General features: G+C 34.9%; 1 protein-coding gene across 2 annotated transcripts in view; it reads right to left on the reverse strand.

Annotated features, from left to right (window-relative positions):
• LOC131152399 (dihydroxy-acid dehydratase, chloroplastic) overlaps positions 1–13,874 on the reverse strand; it is a 73,309-nt gene that overhangs the window by 51,421 nt on the left and 8,014 nt on the right. For both annotated transcript variants that reach the window (XR_009135937.1, XM_058104258.1), the window contains exon 3: positions 6,382–6,429. Coding sequence is in view for 1 of the 2 variants with exons in the window: in XM_058104258.1 (XP_057960241.1) it covers positions 6,382–6,429 (48 nt within the window). In the remaining variant the exon portion in view is untranslated. The remainder of the gene's footprint in view (positions 1–6,381; positions 6,430–13,874) is intronic.

The raw sequence follows: 13,874 nt of genomic DNA on the forward strand, positions 1-13,874 counted from the left end.
CGTGGTTTGGATTCTGGGCAGTTTGGGTTTGGGGTGGTCTTAATTTTTGTTTTTATTTTCTTTTAGGATTTCTTATCCTCTACATCTGGTACTTCTTTAGCTCTTAATATATATTATTTTATTTTAAAAAAAATATGTTCCAACTTTTAGTTTTGGAGATCCATCCCAATGTGACTTGGATTTGCCAATTGCTCACTGAAAAGGTACTTGAACATGTACTTAAAAGTCCTTTGTGACTTATCCTATTGCCCATTATGTTTTAGTTCTTCACATTCCTAGCCCCATGCATTCTTTTGCCTTGTCTATTTCTTTTGTTTCTATCCCTTCCTCACATGTTGAAGCACTTGCTAACCGTGGGTGGAAGCATGCAATGGATGCAGAAATGGATGCCTTGACCACTTGAGGGACATGGGATTTGGTGGATCTTCCTCCTAGAAAGAAGTTGGTTAGGTGTCGTTGAGTCTACACCATCATCAAATATCTTCCTTATGGCTCTATTAAACATTTTAAGGCACGATTGGATGCCATGGAATAAACCCAACCATATGGTATTGATTATTTTGAGACCTTATCTCATGTTGCTCAACTAAATTCTGTTCATGTATTGATCTCATTAGCACTTAATTTTGATTGGCCTTCACAGTTGGATGTGAAGAATGCTTTTTTGTATAGATATTTGCAGGAAGAGACATACATAGCAACCTCCTAGTTATGTTGCTCAGGGGGAGGATGGTAAAGTATGTAGGTTGCATAAGGCCATTCATGGTCTTAAGCAGTCTCCTCGGGCCTAGTTTGACAAGTTTAGTGAGGTGGTCTTCACATTTGGGTTTATTCAATGCTACTTTGATCATTCGATCTTTGTCCGCCAAAAAGGAGACTTGAGTGATACTTCTTGTGATTTATGTTGATGATATCATCATTACTAGTAGCAACTAGAGCAAGATTGCAGATGTTAAGTGGTGACTTCAAACTAAATTTCAAATCAAGGACTTGTGCACTCTATGTTGCTCTCTTCATATTAAGATTGTACAATGTAGGAAAGAGTTGAATATATCCCAGCAAAAATATACCTTGCACTTTCCATGTGAGACTTGTTTGTTGGGAGCTAAACCAATTTATACTCCTATCGATCCTAACATGAAGTTGTCCAAGGATGTCAAACCGAACTTTGAAGACAAATGTCAATATAGGCAATTGGTTGGTAAGTTGATCTATTTGATTGTCACTTGACCTTACATATCTTTTGCAGTGGGGGTGGTGAGCCAATTTATTCAAAATCCCAAAAAACCACATGGGGATATTGTTTTAAGGATTTTGCACTATCTCAAAGGTTCTCCCAGCAAAAATTTGATATATAAATGCAGTAAAAATTATAAGATCATGGGATACTCGTGAAAATTGGACTGGCTCTATTGATGATCAAAGGTCTACTACTGGATGTCATACATTTATGGGAGCTAATCTTGTTAACTGGCATAGCAATAAAAAAAAATACTGTAGCAAGATCTAGTGCTGAAGCACAATACTGAGCTATGCCTCATGCTGTAAGTGAGCTTATATGGTTGAAGCCTCTTATATCAGAGATGGGATTCTTGGAAACGAAGCCAACAGATATGTTTTGTGATAACCATGCTGCCATTTATGTTGTTAGAAATCCAGTATTTCATGAGAGGACAAAGAACATTGAAGTTGATTGTCATCTTGTAAGGGGTGTTGTGTTGAAGAAGACAGTGAAGACTCCATTTGTGAAATCTGTGTATCAATTAGGTGATCTTTTCACAAAGCCTTTATTTAAGCTGGCCTTGTCTAATGGTTGTAACAAGCTGTGGTTATATTTATACACCTCTAGCTTAAGGGGGAGTGTTAAAAGGAAATATGTTGTTTTAGTCATTAGCTTGCGTGAGCGAGGGAACTTTTGTCCTCAAATCTATTTATTAATATATAAGAGGCAGACCTAGGCTGAACATAAGAGCTCTAGGAAAATATGTCGATTGTTTCTTTTCTCCTTCTTCTCTTCTTCTCTTCATCTCTAACTGCAAGTTCTGTATTTTTTTCTTTGGTTCTTCAATTTATTTTAGATGTACAACAAGCCATTCTGCATAAAAGCAAAGGTAAGGCTGCATACACTGTGACAGCCCTCCCCCTACCCTCACAAAGTGAAGAGCCTTGTGACCTAGGGACACCCTTTTTAGGTAAACTTCAACATCTCCTAAAACTATTACAGAGTTTCTAATATCATTAAGATATGCAATAAATTGAATTATCAAAAATAAAAATTAGAAATAAAATCATAGACTTAGAAGCAGGGTTGTTAAATGGGAGGAGGTATGCAAGCCAATTGATGAGGGAGCTTCGGGTCTAAAGCTGATTGCAGATTGTGGCAAAGTTTTTTTGATGAAGCTGTTGTGGCAAATCTGCATTTCAAAGCAATTTTTATGGATTATCCGGGTTCATACTTACAAGATTAAAGGGAGGAGTATTTAGTAAATTAAGGAGCAGCCATATGACTCTTGGCCTTGGAAAAAGCTACTGAGATTCAGATCTGCAATCAATCCTCTCATTAAGTTCAAGGTTTACTCAGGTTGTACTGTCTTTTATTTGACAATTGTATCCTCAAAGTCCCTTTTTCCAATATCATGGGGGTCAGATTCAATTTGACCTTGGCATTCTCAAATTTGAAAAATTAGATTAATTCATTCATAATGGTACTTGGAGATGGCCAAGAAGATTGTCAAGAAATGCTCAGGTAATGGTTAGAAGTATCAATTTCTCCCTAGCAGATGATGCCATTAATTGGATTCTAACTAAAAATGGGAATTTCTCTGCTTTTCCAGCTTACAATTATATCAGAAAACAGAATGTAAAGATGGACTGAGCTTGGATTACCTGATTAAACAGGCATGGGTTTACTTGCTGGTTGACAGGCATGGGTTTACTTGCTGGTTGGCTATTTTGAATAGACTGTCAACATTGGAAAAACTCAGGAAATGGGGGAACTAAATGAGAGTTGCTGCAGATTTCGTAATTATAACCAGGAAAAAAGAGATAATTTTTTCTTTGAATGCTCATTCTCAAAAATGGTCTATTTTACAGATTTGTGTATAAGGGGAGTTGCTGAAAGCTGGAATAGTAATATTGAGAAACTGTTAACAGTTGGCAATTCTAAGCAGAATGAGGTTGAAAAGATTAATTGGGCTGCTGCCATCTATCATATATGGAAAATTAGAAATGAAATTATGTATGCTGATGCTCAGCCAAATTTTTATTCAGTGGTGAAGTCTATAGTGAATGATGTCAAGCTGAACTGTACTAGGATTTCTGGGTTTGAGTTTTAAAATTTCTGATTGTATTCACATTTAAGCTGTAAGCTGTAAGCTGTGTCTTTCTCTTGTATGTTGTATTCCCCTCAATTACTTTTGTTGTTTTCTTCTTACCGAAAAAAAAAAAGTTTGTTAAAGTCGAAATCCCGAATGGGATCATTGAGGGGGTCTACAGTGTACTGGAACCTGAATGGAATCAAGGATTGTAATATTCTATTTACAATGTAAAATGAACATTAAAAATTTAGGTGTCCAATTTTATGACAATCCTGTCAATATTAAGCCTAAAAACTAGCTAGTAATTATAAGAAATTAAAACAATTTTTTTATAACGGCAGGTTCTTCCTAATTTCCCTCGACAAATTTTGACCAAGAAAACTGAACAGTCCAAAATCTGAATTACAAGGTGCTTCATACAATAGAGGACTATTAGTAGCCAGTTTATTCAGTACTTGTGTTTAAAAAAAATGCACAAGAATGAAGAAAAAGGAAGAAGAGGTTGCTAAGCTTAATACAATGAACTGCTGTAGTAAGCTGCTCTTCATCTCTGCCTGTCATCAGAGTCACCAGAGTATCAGGATTCAGATCATAAGAAGAAGGAAAAATAAGAAGACAAGGAAGGAAAAGATGAAGAAAAAGCAGAGGTTTGTGTTGGAAAAGGGACTAGGGAGAGCATTTTGCCAATTGAACCAGAAAAGAAGAAAAGAAAGTTAGCTGCTGAGTGCCTGAGTCTGATCCCTCGGCTTTGAAGAAAAAACAGAAGAAAATTTTTATGATAGTTTCTTTTTTAGGGGAAAAAAAGGTCTCCAACTCTCTGGTTTCTCAAAAATTAGAAAGAGAAGAGAAGAAAGTGAAAAACATAACTACTGTGTGTCAAAAATAGGAAAGAAGGAAATACATTCCCTGCTGTCTTTCAAAGCTCTTCAAGAGCTCTCTGTTGAAACACTTCAAGGTCTGGTTGCTCATTGTTGAAAGCGCTGCAACTTCAAGATGGAAGAACCCAACTGTCCAGAGCTCTCTGCCTTAAAGAAGGAACTGACCTGCTGATCAGTGCTACAACTGTTGAGTATCAAGAGCTCTCTCAATTTGAATTTTGGTGCTCTCTACTATTACCATGAGTTCTCTCTTGACGTGCAGTGAACAAATCCAGTGTGTTATTTTGCGCTAATTTTAAAGGATTTGGGCCAAATGGGTCATGTCTATTGCACAAGAGAAGTGTTTGGACCAATAATGTTTATATACTTTACCTTTAAAGCCCATAAACAGAAAAGCCCAATCCTGCTGAACAAGCAGGATAGGTGGGATCCCAAGTGCAATCATGATCCTACAATCCTAACCATCCTGATGCTATCATATGGTTATCCTACATGATTCTCAGTCTGAATATGATCTGGTTCGACTGGGAAAATCTGGATCATAGGACCGTATGTATGATCCTCGGAGATCGGGATTTTGATTACCATGACTAGAAGTCATAAAAGTCAAATTTATTCGAAATTAGACAAAATTCACTAATTGACCATTACATAAACTAAAAAAATAATAGCTATAAAGATATATTTTTCTTTTTATATAACACAAAATTCATTAATGAAAGAATAAAGAAAATTAACGTGTAAGGAGGATAAGGATCCTCCAAAAAGGAAAAAGAATTACATTGACACAGCTTTGAATCTCTATGAATGTCAAACAGCAAAAGACCCTAAAAAAACCCAAAAGAATAAGCCCAAACAAAAAAAGCAAGCAGTAAAGAAATTTAAAAAACAGATTTTACTAGTAGAGATGAATAAGTAGGGAAAATCAGACAAATAATTGTCATAGGCAACCAATGAACAACTTAGATGGTAAGTCACATTCTAGGAGTTGAAACTGATTTTAAACCTAAAATAACTTTTCGAGGAGGTTCATTATTGAATATCCCTCCAAAGCTAATTTTTAAATCAATGATTGTTTACCAACCAAATTATTGCATGTTAGTATTTGTACAATGAAATCACTTTTTACCCAAGCCAGCAGAAAATGAGCCATAATAATAGCATAAAGTATAATAACAAAAACAGCACACAAAATGCAGTTAAAAACAATCCCCAATAACCCCCTGACTAGCTCCAGGGGATTAAACCATAGAATCACTGGCTTAGTGATCCATACACACTACTCACTAGTGATTCACACAAGCATACTTATTTTGAAACAAAAGCTTGAGGCCGTCAAAGTTGAGAACAAATTCATCACAAAAATAGGTGTATAGATAATGAGCAAATTTCTATTACAAATTTTTTTCTGTATGCTTTCTCCTCATAGTGTTGTTAAGTGGACTTTATCCAAATTTCAATCCGATAAAATATATCCTCGTTCAAACAACATCCAATATATCCTTCAACTCAACCACTTGTATACCCATCACATACATATAGTGTTCTTTTTATAATAGCAAATTAATTCTGTACCACAGATGAATGAATATACAGAAATATTGATGACAGGGTGAAGGCTCTACGTAATTATTCTCAATCTCCATCCATCCGTTCAGCATCTCATTTGCCTTCATAATTTCATTTACTTTCATAGCCCAATATTCATAAGCCTTAATGTGGTCTTACATGAACATGTGTGACACAGTTGAGAGTATAGCTTCCTAACCAAATGCCTCTTATGCAACATAAAGTTAGACAATTGAAATTTGGATGGCCTGAAACCTTTGGGCTTTGGCCGACTCACTGAACTGCAATTCTGAAAACAAAGTGTGCCTCTCAAAAAGATGCTTTTCTGCATCTAAGAAACTTGAGTTTCCTCATGCTGGATTAACAATTTGAAACCATCAGGCGTCAACATATCATCATACCCCAAAAAAAAAGGTGATGTTCATGGCATGACAGGAGACAGATTCCTAAAATTCTACCCAACCAAAAGGGGCAGTTATTTTCTTCAGAAATTCCACCCAATCTCCAGTAATGATCTCACAAAAATAAAAGCAATTAAAAGACAGGAGCCATAAAACCTAAACATGAGTCACCAGCTCACAGAATCTATATATTCAAACGGCAGATTGAGCGCATACCTGGAAGGCAGAAACTATGTCAAAAGTATGGCCTTGAAAATGACCTGGCTGCAAGGGAAATAATTAAAACCAATGGCTTGTTAGCATATACCGAAGCTTCTCTCTGATCAGTAAGAATTTGAACAAGACCTAATCAATAAAGTCTAGAAAAAACTACACCATTTAGTATAAATGATCATGCATATGAAATAAAACTACTACACATCTATCACACAGTTATAAAGCAAAGAAAGTGTGCGAAAAAATTGGAGCAAACCAATGCTTCTATGAAAATGGATCAAATGATAATCTTAGCATTTAATCTGCCTATGAAAAAATGTACCGCATGGCTAATTACCACTATTAGAAGAAAATAGGCTATTTTAGTAATCATGTGGTGTGAGTGGGGGGTATTATCTTTCATTTTTTTTATTATTAACATATCAGAGGGCACTACAGCTCCAGGAAAACTGCTGCCTGGCTTTTTCTCTCCTTCTTCTCTTCTCGTCTCTAAACCTAAGTGCTGCATTTTCATCATTGAATCTTCAATTTATTTCAGATTTACAACATGGTATTAGAGCATTGATATCCTCTAAATCTGATTTATAAGAGTTGATTTTAGACATTATCTATCCTTTTTTCTTATCTTTCTCTATTGGTTCTCAAATCTGATTGTTTGTTTGGTTTGAGAGTCCTTTAGGGACACTCTTTCTCTCAGTTAGGCTGTGCAGCATCCTTGGTTGGGTTCTATGCGTGCTCATGGTGGTTTGCTGCTGTGAAGTCAGTCACATACAGTTTCTGGTACACTTCTGCAGTTGTCCTGATGTTCCACTGGGTGGTTGTGGCATAATGATGCTGTTTTAATGCTACGTGTGTTCATGATTGATTGCTTGCAATTTTGCATCAGTTGCTGGTTAGGTTCGACTGGTGTCCGATGACTCTATTTTCAATTTCCTATTTCCTCTTCTTGCCTGCACTCACTTCTAGTTGCTGCCAGCCATAATGCCTATATTTGCACCAGTTGTTTATTAAGTGCCTGCAATGCTTTGTTGTCATCTGCCATGTTGTGTGTGATCTAGTGATTCCACCTAGGTTATTGTAAGTTCACCTTGGTGGTAATAGCTGTCACTTGAGGGTAATTGGTTCTCGACATTTTTCAAGATTCCCAGGAATGTGCGATGCCCATGGCATCCTATTCGCAAGTTTATTTGAGCACAAGAATCTAACATGGCAGAAATGTTCACTGTTGGCCTGACATGGTTTTTCAATCTTGTTTTAATGATAACAAATAAAGGATAATTTGACTTGTGTTTGTTCAAGTGATGATGTTTCAGGTTTTAGCATAAAATGGTTCAAAAGCTATAAAGGATCAAAGCACATTAAAGCATTATTCATACTTAAAGAGATCCAAAGGAAGCTCAAAGCAACACCAAAATGATCTGAGGAAAAGGAATCTAAAGCTAACTCAAGCCAAAGTCCAAGGAAACACAAAGTGAACATATCATGGAAGACTTCAAGCTTAGAGTATTGGGCTTTAGGAAATGCAATGTGAGTACTTCATATCAGAATATCATAAAGAAATATTCTTGAAGCTCTTTAGGGGTATTATGGACCTTGAAACCTAATTTACAAAACCCTGGAAAATGTTTTAAAGCTAGAGAGCAAGGTATAATTAAAAAGCAAATTGAAAAACTGAGAATTGTCTGTCCAGACGACTAAGTAGTATCCTCGGACGTCTGAAGAGGTATCTCAGAAGTCTAAAGATTTGTCTCAGACGTCTGTAGTATTTCTTCAGACGACTGAAGAATTAGTTCAGAAGTCTGAAGAATTAATTTGCAAAACACAGAAAAGACAATATATCCTCAGAAGTCTGAAGCGTAAGTTCAGACGTTTGACAAGGATCTTCAGAAGTCTAAACCTCAAGTTCAAACAGTCTGACCCTGCGTCTAGTTAAAGTTTTCAAAGTATTAAGGAACATCAGAAGACTGAACTCAATTGTTCAGTCGTCTGAACACTGTTAACGGCTATTTTTTTTTAAATGTTTTAAAAGTCAAATTAAAGGTTTCTTCAACCCCAAATTTTCCAAAAATGTGAGAAATACTCCAAGTAATCTTGGGCTCCACGAAATAATTTTTAGAAGCCTATAAATTTATGGTTTTGCAAGATTAAAAAACACCGAGAATTGAGAAAATCTGAAAAACTGCAGAAATCCTTCTTGCAAAAGCTCTCTCTTGCTCTAACGCTCGCTCAATCCAAATTACTGATATTCTGGAAAGATGATCTTCAATCTTTAAGTTCCCTTTGCTGATTTCTCATCTGGAGAAAGGAACTTGGTGAATTCTAACCTGAGCTTCAATCTTATTTCAATTTGATATTTTAATATTGAAGTATCTAGTGTTTTGAACTAATTAGCTCTTTTGAGAGCATCTCTTGTACACCTTCTCTTAATCTTGTCTTGTAGATTGATTGATGGTTCAAGTGCGTGGATCGTTGGACCGAACGAGGGAATATCGTTTGAAGAGGCGGGCTCTAGCCCTAATTAAGGAGTGCTTGTAACGGTGTTGTTCCACCCAACAAAGGAACTAATATAGTGGAATCCTTTGGTGATTTGCCAAAGGCGAGGACGTAGGCTGGGGATAAGCCGAACCTCGTAAAACTTGGTGTTCTTCTCTCTACTTTACCCTTTACTTTCAGCACAATATTTTTATTTGTTGAATGCATATTGCTGATTGCAGGGCTTAAGTAAAAATTCAGAGAAGACTCTTGATTTTAGAAATTACGTTTTAATTAACCTCTTACGGAAACCCACAAAGGAGTACATTGGTTAATTTGCGGAAATCTTGGTTAAGAGGCGCATTACAAATCAAAATCAAAACAGGGCTTGCATATAAACACAGGGCTGCTACCAAAAGCTTAAAAGCATCAAGTTCTTGAATGATTGATTGATTTTCATATTGTGGTTGATTGGATTGTTTAACTTTCAGTACTTTGTGGTTTGATTTGGTTGTGGTTATAAATTGATTGATTTACTTACATTCTTGTTATTACACTAAAACAAGTAAGAAGTTAAAAAGAAATTAAAATTTTTTAATCAACCCAATTCACCCCACCTCTTGGAACACTATTCTAATTTCAATTGGTATTAGAAACTAGTTATAGTAAATCTTAACAAGAAGCTATATAAAGATCGAAATGGCACACATTGGAATAGTTCCCTTCGGAGAGGGTCAATCCTCAACCCGACTACCAATCTTTTGTGGAATGAACTATACTTTTTGGAAACAAGTATGAGAATATATCTTCAAACTATGGATTGGAAAGCTTGGGAGGTTGTCACGGATGGTGACCTAATTCCCTTCAAACTAGTAGATGAAAAACAAGTCCCTAAGGAGAAAAAGGACATGACTGACTTAGATCACAAAATGCTTCAAGTTAATTCAAGTACGATAAATGCTTTATATTGTGCTCTAGATATTAACAAATTCAATAGAGTTATGGCCCGCAAAACAGCCAAAGAAATTTGGGATAAGCTAGAGGTAACCTATGAAGGAACAGTCCATGTTAGAGACAACAAGATTGATATGCCAACTAGTGAATATGAAGCTTTCAAAATGAACTCAGATGAATCTATTACTAGTATGTATACAAGGTTTACTCACATAATCAATTCTCTCAATGCCTTAGGAAAAACTTACACTACCTATGAGATGATTTGAAAAATACTTAGAGGTCTTCTACCCATATGGGAACCAAAGGCCACAGCAATTACAGAAGGTAGGAACCTTAAAACCACATCACTAGATGAACTTATAGGTTCACTACTTACTTATGAAATAGCCTTAAAGGAAAGAAATCCTAAACCTAAGCACAAGAAACCTATTGCTTTAAAAACAACTAACGAAAGCTCAAGTGATGACAATAGTGAATCAAGTGATCTAGACCAAGATGAATTAGCATTCATTACCAAAAGACTTGGCAAGTTCTATAGATGAAACAAAAAGTTCCCTAGAAAATTTAATAAAACAAAAACTGAAAAAGGGGAAACAAGTAGGAAAGAAAACAAAAATAAAAATGACCTAACTATGTGTTATCATTGCAAAAAACTAGGTCATATCAAGCCGGACTGCCCTCAACTCAAGAAGGAGAAGAAGAAAAAGAAAAAGAAAACAATCATGAAGGCAACATGGGATGACACAAGTTCAAGCGAAACGGAAACCGAGTCAAGCGGGCAAGAGATGGCTAACATGTGCTTCATGGCACATGATGAAGAGGTAAATTCTTACTACTCCTCATCAGAAGAATCTGGTAGTGATCATGTGATGAATCTTGTGACAGCATGCCTTCCTACAAAGAACTTCAAGCCGAGTTGTTTGCTCTACATAAACGATCTATCAAAGTTTCTAAAAGAAATATAACTTTGAAAGAACAAAACGAAAATCTAATGAAACAACTTGAATCCTCTAAATCTATTGAAAAAGAAAAAGAATCCCAAATTGAAAATCTAAAAGAGAAAATAAATGATATGTCATAAGAAATTGTAAAGAGACAAGTAGATGATCAAAGTAAGAAGAATTTAGAAATAATTGATCTTCAGAAGACACTTGAGGATAAAGAAAAAATTATCTACAACTTCACAAAAGGAAAAGAAAACTTTGAGAAAATGATTGGACAACAAAGAATGCATGGAAATAAAGAAGGAATCGGTTATAATGGAATAACAAATAAAAGAAAGAAGAAATTGTTCTTGGGGTACTTTGTGAAAGAAGCTAAACACTATGCTAGTACTTCTTCAACTAATGTTCATGAACATACCATTTGCTACATGTGTAAGAACAAAGGACATATTATGTTTAACTGCCCTCTTAAAAAGAAGTATGTTAAAGTTAAAAATGAATGGAAAGAGAACAATGGAACTAGATATAATTTAAAGAAAATTAAGAAAGTTTGGATTCCAAAAGTAACATCTTAAATCTTTCATTGTAGGTATGCTTTAGGACAACACCATCAAAGGAAAAGTGGTACTTGGACAGCGGCTGTTCAAGACACATGACCGGAGATAGAACCAAATTCACCACATTAACTATAAAAGATGGGGGATACGTAACCTTCGGTGACAATGCCAAAGGTAAAATTGTTGGAATAGGTAAAAGAGATAAAGAACCCTCTTTAACTATTGATGATGTGTTGTTAGTAGATGGTCTAAAACATAATCTCTTGAGTATTAGTCAACTTAGTGATAAAGGGTTTGAAATTATCTTTAAGAAAGACAAGTGTATAATACAAAACCCTAAGAATAATGAAATCCTATTCACAGCACATAGAACAAATAATGTGTATTGCATAAAACTTGATAATTTAATATCTCAAGATGTAACTTGCTTAGCTGCCCTAAATGAAAATAGATGGCTTTGGCATAGAAGATTAGGTCATACTAGCATGGACATTCTATCTAAACTATCAAAGAAAAATTTAGTGAAAGACTTACCAAATACTAAGTTTATCAAAGATAAAATTTGTGATGCTTGCCAACTAGGAAAACAAGTCAAGACAAGTTTTAAAAAGAAGAAACATATATCAACTAGTAGACCCTCAGAACTCATGCACTTAGACTTGTTTGGACCAACTGGAACTCAAAGCTTAGGTGGAAAACAATATGCTTTTGTAATTGTTGATGACTATTCTAGATATACATGGGTATTGTTTTTAGCCAACAAAAATGAAGCTTGTGATATGTTGATAACTCTTTGCAAGAAACTTTAAAATGAAAAAGGATATAAAGTCACTAACTTTAGGATTGATCAAGGTAGAGAATTTAAAAATAATGATGTCGAAAAAATTTGTGATGATCATGGCATAAACCATAATTTCTCAGCTCCTAAAACTCCACAACAAAATAGAGTTGTTGAAAGGAAAAATAGAACCCTTCAAGAAATGACTAGAACTATGTTAAATGAAAACAATTTACCTAAGTATTTCTGGGCTGAAGCTGTGAATACAGCTTGTTATGTAATAAATAGGGTATCTATTAGATCAAATCTAAACAAGACACCTTATGAATTATGGAAAGGAAGAAGACCAAACATAGCTTACTTCCATGTATTTGGATGTAAATATCTTGTTCTAAATAACAAAGATGACTTAGGGAAATTTGATGCCAAATGAAAGAATTTTCTTACGATATTCTACGAATAGTAAAGCCTATAGGATCTATAATAAAAGAACACTTACTATTGTTGAATCAATGCATGTAACTTTTGATGAATCAAGTCCCTTTGCAAATGAAATCAAGAATGATGAAAATGAGGATATCTCTCAAAAGGTGGAAAATCTTGAAATTAAAGAGAAATAGAAGAAAACAATGAAGAAACTTCAAAAGAAAAACTCACATAAAATCAAGAAATACCAAAAGAATGGAAATATGTGAGAAACCATCCTCAAGATCAAATTATTGGAGAACCTTCAAGAGGAGTAACCATTAGATCATCATTGAAGAATATACGCAATCATTATGCATTCCTAACTCAAGGTGAACCTAAAAATATTGAAGAAGCTCTACAAGATGACTCTTGGATAATTGCTATGCAAGAGAAATTAAATCAATTCGAAAGAAGCAAAGTATGGCAATTGGTACCCAAGCCTAAAAACCACTCAATAATAGGAACTAAATGGGTATTTAGAAATAAAAAGGATGAAAATGGTATAGTAGTTAGAAACAAAGCTAGACTTGTAGCCAAAGGATATAACCAAGAAGAAGAAATAGATTAAGATGAGACTTTTGCTCCTGTAGCAAGAATGGAAGCAATTAGAATACTTTTAGCCTAAGCATCCCATAAAGAATTTAAATTATATCAAATGGATGTAAAGAGTGCATTTCTAAATGGTTATATAAACGAAGAAGTATATGTAGAACAACCCCGAGGATTTGAAGATATTAAAAAACCCAATCATGTACTTAGACTAACTAAAGCTTTGTACGGTTTAAAACAAGCCCCTAGAGCTTGGTATGAAAGATTAAGTAAATTCTTACTAAACAATGACTTTTCAAGAGGAAAAGTTGATAACACCTTGTTTATAAAAACTAAAAACAAAGACATGCTGATAATTCAAATCTATGTAGATGATATCATATTTGGTGCTACAAATGAAGAAATATGTAAAAAATTTGCAAAATGTATGCAAGAAGAATTTGAAATGAGCATGATGGGGGAACTAAACTATTTCCTAGGAATACAAATTAAACAAGCAAAGAATGGGACTTTTATAAGTCAATCAAAATACATAAAGGACATGCTTAAAAAGTTTGACATAGAAAGTAGTAAACGCATAGGAACCCCCACGAGTACTACCATCAGCCTTGATAAAGATGAAAAAGGTAAACCACTAGATGTGAAGCATTATAGAGGAATGATAGGTAGTTTAATATATCTTACAGCAAGTAGACCCAACATAATGTTTAGTGTGTGTCTGTGTGCATGATTCAAATCAGAACCTAAAGAATCACACCAAATAGCTGT

This window comes from Malania oleifera, chromosome 3 (assembly GCF_029873635.1).
Source record: "Malania oleifera isolate guangnan ecotype guangnan chromosome 3, ASM2987363v1, whole genome shotgun sequence".
Taxonomy (NCBI): domain Eukaryota; kingdom Viridiplantae; phylum Streptophyta; class Magnoliopsida; order Santalales; family Ximeniaceae; genus Malania; species Malania oleifera.